Genomic DNA, 16,433 nt, shown 5'->3' on the forward strand with positions numbered 1-16,433 from the left:
TTTTTTGGCCATACCCACAGCATGTGGAAGTTCCTGGGCCAGTGACTGAACCCATGCCACAGCAGTGACCCAAGCCGCAGCAGTGACAATGTCAGATCCTTAACTCACTGAGCCAGCAGGGAACTCTGGAAAGTGGATCACAATCTTAAATGTGAAAGCTAAAATTATAAAACTATTAGAAAAAAAACAGGGGAGCTTCTGCTGTGGTACAGTGGTTAAGGATCTGGCATTGTCTCTGTAGTGACTCAGGTCACTGCTCAGCTGTGGCAGAGGTCGCAGCTGTGTTTGGATTCAGTCCCTGGCCTGGGAACTTCCGTATGTTGTAGGTATGGCCAGAAAAGAGGAAAAAAAGAAAATAGGCATAAATCTTCAAGATATTTTTTGGGGCACATATCCAGAGCATGCAGAAGTTCCTGGGCCAGGGATCGAACTTGAGCCATAGCAGTGATGATGCCAGATCCTTAACCCACTAGGCCACCAGGGAACTCCCTTATGACCTTACAAGTAACAACAACAACAACAAAAATATGTTGGACTTCATCAAAATTTAAAATGTGTGTTGCAGTTGATTCCATCACAAAAGTGGAGAGATAACCTACAGAATAGGAAACTCTATTTACAAATCACATATTTACCAGAGATTTTTATCCAGAATATATAAAGAATTCTTATACCTCAATAATAAAAAAGACAAATAACCCAATATGAAAAGTGAGCAACATGGCTAGGCTTTATGATATGATGGCATATTAAAATGTGTGATAGGCAGGCACGAAGAACAGACTTGTGGTTGCTGAGGGGGGCGGGGGAACTGGGGAGAGATGGATTGAGAGTTTGGGGTTAGCGGATGTAAACTATTATATATAGAATGGATAAACAACAAAGTCCTACTGTATAGCACAGGGAATTATATTCAATATCCTGTAATGAACCATAATGGAAAAGAATGTGAAAAATAATATATACATATATAACTGAATCACTTTGCTGTACAGCAGAAACTACGACAAAATTGTTAATCAACTATATTTCATTAAAATAAATTTTATGAAAGTGAGTGAGGAACCTATTTGTCCAAAGAAGAAATAAAATTTGTCAATAAGCACATGACAGGCTGTTGAACATTATGAGTCATTAAATCAAGGCAACTTCAGTAGACAACTGCAATCTCATACCTACTAGAACGGCTATAAAAACATACTGACAATAACATGCTAGCAGGCATGTATGAAACTAGAAAGAATGTAAAATGGGGCAATTAATCTGGAAAACAGTTTGGCAGTTCCTCAAATTATTAAGCATGGAGTTATCACATAACCAAAGAATTCTAGTCCTGAATTCCACTTTACAGAGAAATAAATTTTTAAAAAATTTTCACACAAATACATGTATACGAATGTTGACAGCAGCATTATTCATAATAGCCACTAAGGGGAAAAAAAAGTCAAATGTCCATCAACCGATAAATGGATACACAAAGTAAGGTATATCCACATTATTTGGTAATAAAAAGGAATGAAACACTGATACATGCTACAACATGGATAAACACTGAAAACATTATGCTAAATCAAAGAAGCTAGTCACAAAAGGTCAAATATTATACTATTCTTTTTACATGAGATAGCCCCAAAACGGCAAATCTATAGAGAAAATAGATCAGTGGTTGCCTATGGCTGAGTGTGAGTGTAGGTGTGGGGAATGACTTATTGCCAGTTTCTTTTTGGATGATGAAAATATTCTAAAAAAAAGGAAAGAAAAGAAGGAAGGAAGAAAAAATTCTAAAATTAGATTGTGGCCATGGTTACACAACTCTTCAAAGTCACTAAATTGTGTACTTTAAATAGGTGAATGTTACGGTATGTGAATTATAATTTAACAAAGCTGTTAAAAAGGGGCTTGGAAGGCTAGAGCTAAGAGAGAAATTCCAGGTTGAGAAACAAATACAAAGAGCATGAGGCACTGCAGTGGTAATTTTGAGTAGAGCTAATGAACAAACATAAAAAAATATATATTAATAAATAAAAAAGGAAGGCCAGTGATCCCCTTGCTCATGCTGAGCTGTAGGCAGCAAGAGTGGTTTGATGATAGGTCAAAATATTGTTCCCTGAAGAAACGGAACTCTACTTGCCTACAGGAGGGGTTGAGAGGAAATCAAATCAGAGCTTGAGACAAATCCAGACCTATGAAACAGAAGAAAATGGAAAAGCAGATTGGCAAGGGAAATAAGTGAATTATAGTGCTTGGCAACTAGAGTAAAGCTCTCCCTTATTCTAATTACAGAGAGGATAGGCTGGGTGGTCTAGCAGCTGTCCCGAGCCAGCACACCTGTTCTGTACCCCAAATTAAACTATTATACACTTGCATGATTCATCCCAATCAAAGGGAGAGGCCTGCTAAGGAAATACAGATGAATAATTATCAGGTCATTAGCTGTACATCTTCGACCTACAGCTCATGTCAATGCCAGATCCTTAACCCACTGAGCAAAGCCAGGGATCAAACCCTCAACTTCATGGTTCCTAGTTGGATTAGTTTCCACTGTGCCACAACGGGAACTCCAAGAAATAGTGTTTTAAATAGTCAGTGTTTGCTTAGATATATTTCACAGAAAAAAATGTTCTGAAAGAAAGAGAGATAAGGAAAACATACTAAAATTGCTTACGATAAGATCAGAATGGCAATATTAAAAACGAAAATGGGAAATGTGAAAAAAGATATCATGATAAAAGGAAATTTAACTGTAGTAAAATGATATACCCAATTACTTGGTTCAAAATATCAAGCAGGAGTTCCCGTCATGGCTCAGTGGTTAACAAACCCGACTAGTATCCATGAGGACATGGGTTCGATCCCTGGCCCTGCTCAGTGGGTTAAAGATCAGGCATTGCTGTGGCAGTGGTGTAGGCCAGCAGCTACAGCTCTGATTTGACCCCTAGCCTGGGAACCTCCACATGCCGTGGATGGGGCCATAAAATGACAAAAAAGACCAAAAAAATAAAAATAAAAATAAAAAATCAAGTAAACTGTATTAGAAAAGCAAAACACAGCTGCATACTTTATCACACCTTTTTCAGGAATCAACAGATCGAGCAATCTAAAAACAAATAAGGATTGAAAGTATTTAAAAATATATTTTTATTAAAAATTTGAAACACACAAAAGTAAAGAATACAAACCTTCATAAAACACAACTCAGGTGTAATAACCACAAACATTTTTTTTTTTTTTTTGTCTTTTTTTGCTATTTCTTTGGGCCGCTCCCGCGGCATATGGAGATTCCCAGGCTAGGGATCGAATCGGAGCTGTAGCCACCAGCCTACGCCAGAGCCACAGCAACGCGGGATCCGAGCCGTGTCTGCAACCTACACCACAGCTCACGGCAACGCCGGATCGTTAACCCACTGAGCAAGGGCAGGGACTGAACCCGCAACCTCGTGGTTCCTAGTCGGATTCGTTAACCACTGCGCCACCATGGGAACTCCACCACAAACATTTTGGTATACTTCTTTTACCTTTTCTGCCACCCTTTTATATTTTTGGGGGTAGTTTAAAGAAAATTCTAGACCTATCATTTACTTCTAACACATACACATGTATTTTCTTAAAAAACCTGATGTCACTAATTACATTAAACAAACAAGAAGATATAAAGGACTTGAACAATATTACCAATAAAATCTATTTGCACTTGGTATTCATGGGATATTTATAAAAATTGACTGTTTATCAAACTACTAACAAAATTTCCATAAATTTCATTTTTTTTTTAGGGCCGCACTCTCAGCATATGGAGGTTCCCAGGCTAGGGGTCCAATCGAAGCTACAGCTGTAAGCCTATGCCACAGCCACAGCATCCATAAATTTCAAAATGTAGACATTACTTAAGCCATATTGCCTTGACCACAATACAAGAGGGCCGTAAATTAGTAATAAAGGAATACCAAAACACCACCAAAACCAAAACCTACTAGGAAACAGGCAAACCCCATCATTCTTATAATTCTAGGGTTAAAAAGGAAATAAAAACTGAAGTCACAACCTGTTTAGAAAGGACAATGAGAGCATTATAAATTGAAACCAGAGGAACAGAGCCACGGCGTGGTGTAAAGAAGGAAACTTTAATGCCAATCATTAGAAAGTAAACAAATACAAAAATAAACTAGCCAGAGAGAGAATATTAAACCCAGGGAAGATAGGGAAAAAGAAATGGTAAAACTAGAAATTAAGAAAAAGTAAGTGGGAGTTCTCTGTTGGCTCCAGTCGGTTAAGGAGCCAGCATTGTCACTGCTGTGGCTCAGGTACAATCCCTGGTCCCAGAACTTCCACATGCCAAGAGTACCCCACGACCCCCTGCAAAAAAAGTGAGTGAAAAATGATAGAGGAGCAAAAAAAGACAAGTACACTGATTCTTTAAAAAGAAAATAGGTAAACCTTTCACAGATTGATAAGAAAAAAGATTCAAATAATCATTTGGAGCAAGAAACAGAACACAACTACAGAAACAGAGGAGAGTAAAAACTTATGAGGGAATACTATATACAACTTTATAACAACAAAATTTTAAATCTAAATGAAAGAGATGATTTTACTAGAAAATATCCTTTTTTTTTTTTTCTTTTTGCTATTTCTTGGGCCGCTTCCGCAGCATATAGAGGTTCCCAGGCTAGGGGTTGAATCGGAGCTGTAGCCACCGGCCTACGCCAGAGCCACAGCAACGCTGGATCCGAGCCGCGTCTGCAACCTACACCACAGCTCACTGCAACGCCGGATTGTTAACCCACTGAGCAAGGGCAGGGACCGAACCCGCAACCTCATGGTTGCTAGTCGGATTCGTTAACCACTGCGTCACGACGGGAAACTCCCCAGAAAATATACTTTCTTAAATGGACCCAGATAGATCAAATTGCCTCAGGAAAAAACTGGAAGTCTCAGATATATTCTTAGAAAGTTCTACCAAATCCCAAAAGTAAGTAGTAAACCTTTTCAAATTTACACAAATATAAAAATTTTCCTAATTCAATTTATCACATGAACATATTCCTGGCTACAAAAGTGAACAAGATTAAGACCAAAAAAACCCCCAAAAAACAAAAAATCTCACCCATTTGAAATGAAATCTAGGTATAAAAATTCCAAATAAAATACTGTCAACTTAAATCTTGCAATGGATTAAAACAATTCATCATGACCAAGTGGGGTTCATGGTGGAAAATTTTAAAGACATTCAACATTAGGAAATCAACTAATAGACGAATGTGGGAAAAAACAAGCATACATATCAGAATCAGCTCAAAAGAACATCTGACAAAATTCAATGCTCATTATTTTTAAAAAATCTTAAGAATGTCAAAACAGAAGGATATTTTTTCTAAAAAACTTTTGAAATGAATGAAAGAAAATAAAAATAACAAATAATAAAAATAAAATTTGTAGAATATAGCTAAAGCAGGGGTTAGAGAGGTTTGTAACATTAAATGCTTAGATGAGAGGTCTCAAATCTACAATTTAGACTTTTACCATATGAAACTACATAAAACAGAGCAAAATAAACCAAGATCAGAGTTCCTGTCATGGCTCAGCAGAAACGAATCTGACTAGTATCCATGAGGACGCAGGTTCAATCCCTGGCTTTGCTCACTGGGTTAAGGATCCAGCATTGCTATCAGCTGTGTTGTAGGGTGCAGAGGTGGCTTGGATCTAGCATTGTTGTGGTTGTGGCTGGTAGCTACAGCTCTGATTTGACCCCTAGCCTGGGAACCTCCATATTCTGTGGGTTCGGCCCTAAAAAGACAAACAAACGGTCAAACAAACCCAAGATCAAGGAAAAAAGGAATTAATATGCATAGAGAAAATCAGAGTTCCCACTGTAGCCCAGCAGGTTAAGAACCCAACATAGTCTTTGGGAGGATGCAGGTTCAATCCCTGGCTTTGATCAGTGAGTGGGTCAAGGTTCTGACATTGCCACAGCTGAGGTGTAGGTTGCAGATGTGGTTTGTATCTGGTGTTGCTGTGGCTATGAAACAGGCCTGCAGCTGCAGCTCTGATTCGACCCCTAGCCTGGGAACTTCCTCATGCTGCAGGTGCAGCTGTAAAAAACAAACAAATACAAAAAAGAACAGTGGAAATCAATGAAATTGTCAACAAAGAAGAAAAATCACTGAAACTAAAAGGTAGTTTTTTGAAGAGATCAATAAAATTAATAAACTTTTATCCAAGACCAATGACTGACCAAGACAAAAAGAGAGAAGACACAAATTACCAACATCAAGACTGTAAGAGTGGGAATCACTATAGTACCTACAGAAGTTAAAAATACAATGAATGAGGGAACACTACACCTCTATGCACATACATTTGACAAATTAATGTAATGAACCAATTCCTTCAAAGATACAAACTACCAAAACACAGTCAAGAAGGAAAAGAAAAGTTGAATAGTTCTATATCAAAAAATTTAAATTGCAGTTAAAAATTGTCTGGATGTTCCCTTGTGGCACAGCAGGTTAAGGATCTGGCATTGCCACAGCCGTGGCATAGGTAGCAACTGCATGTGGGTTTGATCCCTGGCCCAGGAAACTCCTCATACCACAGGCATAGCCAAACAAACAAACAGACAAACAAAAAAACTGTCTGACAAAGAAAACTCCAGGTCCAGATGACTTCTCTGACATATTTGACCACACATTGTGAAAGAGATAATAACACTGTGTAAGAGATAATACTACCTACTCTCTTGCATAAAACAAAGAAGAAGGGAATACTCCCCAACTTATTTATGAGGTCAGACATAACCAGATACCAGAACTGGATAAAGGCATTACAAAAAGGAAACTATAGACCAATATCCATTGTGAACATGAATGCAAAAAAATCAAAAAATGGAATTCATCAATGTATAAAAAAAGATAATATATCTCTACCAGTGGAGTTTATCCCAAGAATGCAAGGCCACAGATATATTTAAAAATTAATCATGTAATTCATCATACTAACAGACTATAAAAGAAAACTACATGATCATTTAAACAGATGAAGAAAAAGCATTTGACAAAATTCAAACTTCACTTATTAAGAAATTGTCGGCAAACTATAAAATGTAAGGAACTTCTTTAATATGATAAGAAGCATCTACAAAAACCTACAGTTAACATCATACTTTATGGTGAAAGATTGATTTCTTTCTCCCAAAGATCAAGAATATGTTTAGGATGCCCATACTCAGTATTCTTATTGAACACTGTATAGGAAGTCCCAGCCTGTGTATTAAGACAGCAATGAAAAAGGCATTCAACTGGAAGAAAAGAAATAAAACTGTCTTTATTTGCAGGTGACATTTTCTATGTAGAAAATCCTATGGAATCAAAAACAAAACACAAAACAAAACAAAACCTTAGGAGTTCCCGCCATGGCTCAGTGGAAACGAATCTGACTGCATCCATGAGGACGCGGTTCGAGCCCTGGCCTCGCTCAGTGGGTTAAGGATCTGGCATTGCCATGAGCTGTGGTGTAGGTCACAGACTCAGCTTGGATTCCATTTTGCTATGGCTGTGGTGTAGGCCAGCAGCCGTAGCTCGGATTTGACCCCTAGCCTGGGAACCTCCATATGCTGTGGGTGTGGCTCTAAAAAGCAACAACAAAAATCAAAAACCAAAAAACTTAGAATAAGTTGTCCATATGCACAACATGTACATATGATTTAAGATTAACACATAAAAATTAAATGCATAATCTACCAATGAATAACCATAATTTGAAAATTTTTGAAAGTGAAATTTACAGTAAATAGTACCACGAAAAACTAAGGAAAAAACCTAACAAAGCATTAAAGGATCCATGTACCAAAAATTACAAACGACGAGTGAGAAAAATCAAATGTGTTAATGAATTAAGGCTCAGTATATTGTTAACAGCTTGGTTTTCCTCAAATTGCTACAGATTCAAGGAAATCAAAATCCCAGCAGTATTTTCTTGTAGCTACCAATAACTGATTTGAAAATTTAAATGGAAAAGGAAAAGAACTAGAATAGGCTAAAGAATCTTGATTAAGAACAAATTTGGAAGACTCAAATTTCCAAATTTCAAATTTTCAGATTTCAAGACTTACTATAAAGCTACAGCAATCAAGACAGTGTGGTACTGGCGAACGCATAAACACACAGATCAATGTGACAGAACTACGAGTCCAAAATAGATTCATACAAATATGGTCTATAGATTTTCAACAAAGGTACAAAAGCAGTCAGTGGAGAAAGGATTGTCTTTTCAACAAATGTGCTGGAAAAGTTGGACTTCTATGTGCAAAAAATTAACTTCAACCCACACCTCATCTTATGTACACACATACACAATCAAATGGAATCCTAGACCTAAATGTAAAATGGAAAACTTTAAAATTCCTAAAACAGGAGAAAATTTTTGTGACCATGGGCTAGGCAAAGATTTCTTAGGATACAAAAGCACACCTCATAAAAGGAAAAATGGATAAATTAGGCTTTGTTGGAGTTTAAAATTATTGCCCTTCAGAGATATTTAAGAACTGTGGAGGAGTTCCCATCGTGGTTCAGCAGAAACAAATCTGACTAGTAACCATGAGGACACAGGTTCAATTCCTGGGCTTGCTCAGTGGGTTAAGGATCCAGTGCTGCCGTGAGCTGTGGTGTAAGTCACACACACAGCTTGGCTCTGGCGTTGCTGTGGCTGTGAAGTAGGCCAGCGGCTACAGCTCTGATTTGACCCCTAGCCTGGGAACCTCCATATCCTGCGGGTGTGGCCCTAAAAAGACCAAAAAAAAAAAAAAAAAAAAAAAAAAAAAAAAAAAAATCCAAAAAACCCAAAAACCAAAAAACCTAAAAATGGGAATTTAGAGAATGTGAACACTACTTCTTGGCCAGAAGTAAATTCCACAAAGTGACTTTGAAGATGGACTTCAAAGACATTTAAGTGCCTTCGGGGCTAAAAATTGTGGAAGGCCTAGGTAGAGAAAAACCTATACAAAGGAGCACAATTGTGGAAGGGGCTCACAGGCCCAAGGAACAATGAGAAATTGAGGTGGGAGTTCCCGTAGTGGTGCAGTGGTTAACGAATCCGACTAGGAATCATGAGGTTGTGGGTTCGGTCTCTGCCCTTGCTCAGTGGGTTAAGGATCTGGCTTTGCTGTGAGCTGTAGTGTAGGTTGCAGACACGGCTCGGATCCCGAACTGCTGTGGCTCTGGCGTAGGCCCGGTGGCTACAGCTCCGATTCGACCCCTAGCCTGGGAACCTCCATATGCTGTGGGAGAGGCCCAAAGAAACAGCAAAAAGACAAAAAAAAAAAAAAAAAAAAAAAAAAAAGAAATTGAGGTGTCATAGAAGAGGGGAAGTTGAAAGAATGGAGCAAGAAAATGAAATGTGGGAAGGAAAACTTGTACACATTATTTTAATTTTTTCCCATGAAGCACCAAAAAGTATTTAACAATTGGTTTTCTTTTTTTATAAAGATACATGTGATGACTAGCGGAGGATGGACTGGTGCCTGAGACTGGAGGGAAGGATTCTAATTAGAAATCTGTTGCAACAGGCCAGGCAAGATGGCATGAGCTCTCACAGATGAGGAGGCAATAGGAACGGTAGAGAACTTCAACGACCTATTCATAAAGCTTGGGTTGATGGTGATGCTTTGAACTAAAAATGGGATAGTAACAGCTGTCTGGAAGAAACTAGTTTTAGATTCACGTTTTAGAATAGATTATAAAAGGTTTGTTCTAGGTATGCAAGAGGGAATATAACAGTAATTGCAAAGCACTCTGAATTGAGGGAGAAGAGTGTAAAACTTTCCTAGGATTAGCCACATCCATAATATCTCTGACTCTTAAGATGGTTTTCCATTATGCTAGTATCTCTATAGAACAAAATGAGAGTTCTTTAGAAACGTTTTAGCAGACATTTATGCTAATAGATTATATGCGATACCAGCTGTTTCATATCACTTTAGTAGTAAAAAAGGTAGTCTCAAGTCCACAGAGAAGCAGAAAAGTGTATCACAAAATAAGGTTTAACTCATAGAGCACCACTCTATTCATACAAAAGAGCTAGGCTCCTACAAGTCCTAGAAACAGACCAACCTGAATTTGGATTTCAGTTGTCACTAGCTCATTTACTCTGTTATATCATCTGTATATTAGAGATATAATGCACATCTCACAACACCGTTACTAGTTCCTGGCATTTTTATAAATATTTTTTCTTAGAATATTCTTTAAAATGGTAACTTTTTTTTTTTTTCTTTTTAGGGCTGCACCTGAAGCATATGGAAATTCCCAGGCTAGGGGTAGAATCAGAGCTACAGCTGAGGCCTATGCTGCAGCCACAGAAACACCAGATCCAAGCCACATCTGCAACCTACACTGCAGCTTGTGGCAACACCGGATCCTTAACCCACCAAATGAGGCCAGGGATTGAACCTGCATCCTCATGGATACTAGGCCGAGTTCTTAACCTGCTGAGGCACAATGGGAGCTCCTAAAATAGAAACTTTTATACTACTTGTCAATTACTTACATAAAGCAGTGCTTCTCAAAACAGTTCCTCTAAATGTTCCCTTAACTACAGAGTAAAATCAAACACACATCCAAAGATTTAGGCATATATTTTGGAGCCAGCACAAAAATTTTAAAGTTTTAACTTAATTATATTAACTTGCATACACACACAAAATAGCCTGTATTTAAGAGTAAAAATGTTTAGGCAAAATTGCTGTAGCAAGAAAATATGCCAGGTTATACAATAACAGGGCCCTCAAAACAATACTTCGTATCTATAAACCATCTTAAGATATCCCAGATTAGAAAAATCTGGATAGCATACTATGCAAATTATGTTTCATGTGGCAAAAAGCCACCCCCTCCCCAACAGAACTACTCAACCTCAAATCCAGAACTTTCCTACAGGTAAGGAGCCTTTAAAAAATGTCTCACAAGAAATAGCAACAACAACAACAACAACAAAAGACAAAAAAAAAAAAAAAAGTCTCAAGATAGCTACCTATGTACTTTGTCATGAAAATCTGCAGACCTGCTTCAAGCTAAGAAAGCTTAAAACTTGGTCTGGAGCCAGGGGAAAAAAAAAAAAAAAAAAAAAAAGCGGAAAGCTCTAACTATGAATCTAAATTTTAAAATTTTACCTGCTTTCTTCTTTCTATCAGAAGTAGCACCCAAAGTAGTTAAAGTAGTAGAGGAGCTTTTATAAACATCTTGACTGCATACTCCAGGATCCTCTTCATCAGAAGAAAGTGAAGATAAATGTTCTGGGTTTTTAAGTTCATTATCAACTTTTTCTGATGGACTGTGACCCCCGGTTTCAGATACTAAAGGTGCGGGTGTTACAGATGCAGTCTTTGGAAGTGGTGGGGGACAAAACGTACGAACAATCTGGGTTCCTGGTCGTCTAGTCCTGTTAGGCATTCGTACAGCAAGAGTGGAAAATTGCTGCTTGGGCCCAGATTTCAGAAAATCTAAGAAAGAGGCAATAAATCCTGTTTTGACTTCTGGCTGCTTTTCCTCTACTTCTTTGATCTTCTGTCTCATTTTTTCTTGATGCTGATAACCATCATGGCAGCTTTCCGAGGAAGGGGGAGTATACGGCAAATATATATCTGTTCCCCTTGGATTCTGGCGTTTGCCTTGGGCAGGTCTTTTCAGTGGTTTCTGATTGCTGTTGTCTTCCTCTTTAGTTTGCCCTTTTCCTTTAGTTTTTTTCTTCTGAAGGTTAAAATGTATTAAGTCTTGGTTTTCCTCTTCAACCTTGACACTGACTGGCTCCCCAGGTTGGGCCATGGCCAACAGTGCAAGTGTACTCCTAGTTGGGGTCACTGACACACCACTGTCTTCACCCCCTAAAGTAAATTCACTCTCTGAAGTAGCACTCTCTCCACTTATACTTCTACTACTAGAAACAAACTCTTGATTTCTGTTATTTAAAGTACTATCAACAGGAACTTCACTGTCTTCTTCAGACTCATGACTGGTAGCAGACTGCTTCTTGAAAGGGCCAGAACTTTGCTCCTGGGCTTCATGACCTGGTCCAATCACTGGCGAAGTTAGTTTAGAAGGTTTACTTTGACCAGGTGTTTCAATGTGCTGTTGATCAAGAGTCATTTTTGACTGAAGAGTAGGTACTGGTGAAAGGTTTACAGTAACTTGATTTCCATTTAGGGAAATATCATTTATATTTGGTGGCTTTCCTACTGTAGCTGCTATGGAGTTAAAATCTGAAGTCACATGCCCAACATCTAATGACTGCTGAAAATGAGATTTAGAATCACCATCTTCAACAGCAGGAATGGTTTCATTTGAAGTTGACTTGGTAAAATCAGAAGGTGTAACTCCACAAGCTGCTGCTGTAGCTGCTAAGATATCATCTACATTTGATAAAATATTTCTTTCATCACTGAGAAGCATTGCCTCTGGGAAACATATTGATCCAAGAGACACAAAATGATTCTTTGAATCATGTTGATTTGTTTCACTAAAATGGCCCTTTGTTGCCAGATGTTGTTGTAATGGTTTTGTAGACTCAGAGAGGTCCATTTTCATAATTTCAGAATTTTGAGGATGGATTTGCTGCTGAGAAGGATCCCCATTGCTCTGAATAACATGACCATCCATTTGAAGGAAAGGATGTACTATTTGTTGAGGACTTTGAACACGCTGCACTTGTAAAGTTGCCTTTACTTGTCCTAAACCTGCCTGCAGTATTGACTGCTGAAGAATTTGTAAATCACAGGCAGAGTCTAAAAGGACCTGTGTATTAGGAAGAGATGCTTGATGGCCATGCCCTAAGGCATGATTTGGAATTTGAATCTGAGATGATGTATTAATTATTTGATCATGCTGCTCCTGGGCCTTGGCTTCATGTACCTTCTGGATAAGAGAATGCTGCTGGTTTAGGTCTTTAGTATTCAACCTTATTTGTGGAGTTTGCATTAAATTAGTTGTCTTCTTAATATCAAGGGTTGCTGCATTACTGACTTGGCCGATTTGTTGGTTAACTTGTGTCACTGAACCAACTAGGCTTTCTTCTTTTTTTGATCCTTGTAGAGCAATCCCAACAACCTGGTCTTCAAGATGGGAGTTACTTCTGATTATGCTCTGAGAATATCTGTCATCTGCCTTTGACACCTTATAAGCTGACTCTTGCACATTAATTTCCCCATCAGAGAGCCTTTGGGTTGATGACTCAAGAGAGACTTGTGGTTGTAATACCTGTAACTCTTGCATTGGAAAATCTCCCTCTTGCTTTGAAGATCCATACACATTTGAGTCCAGTTTTCTTTCAGCATAAGATTTTGGATCAGGGGAAGGTATGTTATTTTGTAATGTCTGACAATGAATAGAGGATGCAAAAGGTGATGACTGGACAGCAGGCAAAAACTTTTGGGACTGGGGAGATGATGACCCTTGAGTCTGAGCATTTTGGGAAGAATGCATAGAAATATAATTCTGAGTTGGGCTAGAATCTGGCATATTTTGAGCCTGAGAGGCAGAAGAATATGAAAGAGAAGGCGCTGTTAATGTTAGGGACTGCCCCGAAGCATAGCTTTCTGAAGGACTCACAACTGATAAAACTTGCGACTGAGATGAATAACTAACCTGTGACTGGCTAACTGGTGATAAACCCTGAGAGTGACCAGATGAGTAACTCTGAGCCTGGCTAACTGAAGACAGATCTCTTGTTTGAGCAGGGTAATTCTCATTTGTAACTGAAGATAATACCTCTTGCTGATTAGAATAACTAAGTGTCGGATTTTCAGAAGTTATAGTCTGAGATGACCCAGAAAAAGTCAATGTTTTATACAAGGGTGGCAATTTCTCAACTTTGCTGGACCTATAAACCTGTGAATGAACAATAGATGGCACGGTATGTGGCTGCGCTAAACCATAATTTTGCGACTGACTAACTGATAAAAGGCTCGGTAGCTGCGCTGTAGAATAAATTTGTGCTTGGCCTGATATTACAGAGCTCTGGTTATGTAAAGGCTTGGAATAGCTTAGTGTTTGCACAGGAGGAATTATACTTTGAGGTTTGGGGGTCTTGGTTGATGTTAGTGGTTGTTTCGTAGAACAGCTTTTTACTTTTGTAGTAGAAGGAGGATACCCTGATGATGGAATCGCCGAAGAATAGGACTGAGCAAGTTCCACTGAGACCTGGGAGGTCTTCTGCTGCAATCCTCCATTGCTCACCTGAGTAGAATCTCCAACTGGGCTACAGGATAAAGATGACTGCCTGCTGGTTTCCTGAAAATTGACCACACTTGCATTTGATAGATAACTGTGTAAGGAATGCTGTGAACCAGTCAGTTGTGCCTGAATAGACTGGGTACCTGAAGGCCGCTGATGGTGTTTAATAACACTACATTCTCGAAGAAGAGCTCTTTCAATGGAAGCAGTAGAATTAGTAAAGAGAGTTGAACCGTAGGCTTGAGGAGTTTGCTGGGCTCCCCCAAGTGCTGAAGGCAACAAACTAAACTGAGGTTGTAAAAGATGGGGTGCGGACTCTTGAGCTGAGCGGTACGTTGAAGACTGAGGTGGTATGCAGTTACTTATCGCAGAACTGCCCAGGCGCTCAAATGCCAAAGCGGTTGGAACAGTTCCCTGGGAAGTCTTGATTTGCAGCAAAGGGTCATGAGGATTTAAAATTCCATTTGATGTAGTGTTAAAAGTTGAATCCTGAAGCACCAAAGGTGAGGTGGTAGCAAAGTTTCTATTGCTGAAGGTGGTGGGATGCTGATAAGCAGAGAGGGCAGAGGGGGGAAGTGTTCCAGTGGTCGGCAAAGGTCCAGTAACGAACAGCTCAGTTGCTGCTGAGGAATGCATACCTATGAAAAGAAAATACCTTTATGAAGTTATAGTATTAACACTTTTATTTGTTTTCATAATATAAACTTCTAAAACCTATATATAACCTTCAACCCATCAAAATCTCTTTATTTTATTTTTATTTTTGTCTTTTTGCCCCTTCTAGGGCTGCTCCCGTGGCATATGGAGGTTCCCAGGCTAGGGGTCTAATCGGAGCTACAGCTGCCGGCCTACCCAGAGCCACAGCAACGCGGGATCCAAGCCGCATCTGCAACCCACACCACAGCTCATGACAACGCCAGATCCTTAACCCCCTGAGCAAGGCCAGGGATCGAACCTGCAACCTCATGGTTCCTAGTCAGATTCGTTAACCCCTGAGCCACGATGGGAACTCCCAAAATCTCTTTAAAACTGAAAAGCCTGATAAGTTAGTTCTGCATATAAAGTTTGAAAATTACTTTTCAAAACAGCTAGCTTTCATGAGGCAAAAACAAAATTATAAGGCAATTTATATCTATGATTTTTACATAAACAGAAACCTATATATATCTATATTATATAGATATCTTTATATATATATATATATATATATATATAGTCAGATAAGGTCATTTGAAAATTAAGAAACCAAAAAGAGTAATAAAAAGAAAAAACAAGCCAAAAGTTAAAAGAAAATTAAGAAACTGGTAAAAATGTACATACTCTCCAGTGATTAATTTACCCTGAAATCCCAATGCAAAATACCAATAGACATACTAAGATGTTCATGACATTAAAACTGAAACTGAATTGCCTACATTTAACATGATGAATAAATCTAAATACAACAGTGAGGTTAACACAGCAAAGTTTTTATCTTCTTCTTTTTCAGCCACCCCTGTGGCATACGGAAGTTGCCCGGGGCCAGGGACTGAATTCAAGCCGGAGCTGTGACCGACACCACAGCTGCAGCAATGCCGGATCCTTAACCCACTGTGATGGGCTGGGGATCAAACCAATGCCTCCACCGAGACAAGTCGGATCACTAACCCACTGGACCACAGTGGGAACTCCGCAGACTTTCTTATATATATGCATTTAAAGAATTCCTTGTGGAGTTCCCTGGTGGCTCAGCAAGTTAAAGATCCAGCATTGTCCCTGCCATGTCTTGGGTTGCAGCTGTGGCGTAGGTTTGATCCCTGACTCCAGAACTTCCGCATGCTGAAGGTGTGGTCAAAAAAAATTTCTTGCATTTTAAGTTTTGACTTCTGTGAACTACTTCCAAGAACAACAGACACAAACTTTATCACAAAAAGCTGATCAGAAATTGGAGGTCCTGTTGTGGTCCAGTGGGTTAAGGACCCAGTGCTGTATCTTTGGGGATGCAGGTCTGATACCTGGCCTCATTCAGTGGGTTAAGGATCCAGCACTGCTGCAAGCTATGGTGTAGGTTGAAGATGTGGCTTGGATCTGGTGTTGATGTGGCTGTGGCGGAAGCCTCAGCTGCCGCTCTGACTGAACCCCTGGCCCAAGAACTTCCATATGCTGCAGGTGTGGCCACGGAAGAAAAAAAAAAAAAAAGAAATGAATAAAGTACTGCCAAGAGATTCTTAAATTTTC

The 16,433-nt window shown here is 39.0% G+C and overlaps 1 protein-coding gene across 9 annotated transcripts in view; it reads right to left on the minus strand.

Annotated features, from left to right (window-relative positions):
* Nucleotides 1-16,433, minus strand: part of QSER1 (glutamine and serine rich 1) — an 88,109-nt gene that overhangs the window by 23,178 nt on the left and 48,498 nt on the right. For all 9 annotated transcript variants that reach the window (XM_085011476.1, XM_085011475.1, XM_085011480.1 and 6 more), the window contains one exon: nt 11,162-14,854. In XM_085011476.1, the coding sequence (XP_084867602.1) occupies nt 11,162-14,854 (3,693 nt within the window). The remainder of the gene's footprint in view (nt 1-11,161; nt 14,855-16,433) is intronic.

Source organism: Sus scrofa, chromosome 2 (genome assembly GCF_054392235.1).
Source record: "Sus scrofa isolate SSC_HxYL_T2T_F1_AM1 chromosome 2, Sscrofa_HxYL_maternal_Yorkshire_Landrace_v2.0, whole genome shotgun sequence".
In the NCBI taxonomy this organism is placed as follows: Eukaryota; Metazoa; Chordata; class Mammalia; order Artiodactyla; family Suidae; genus Sus; species Sus scrofa.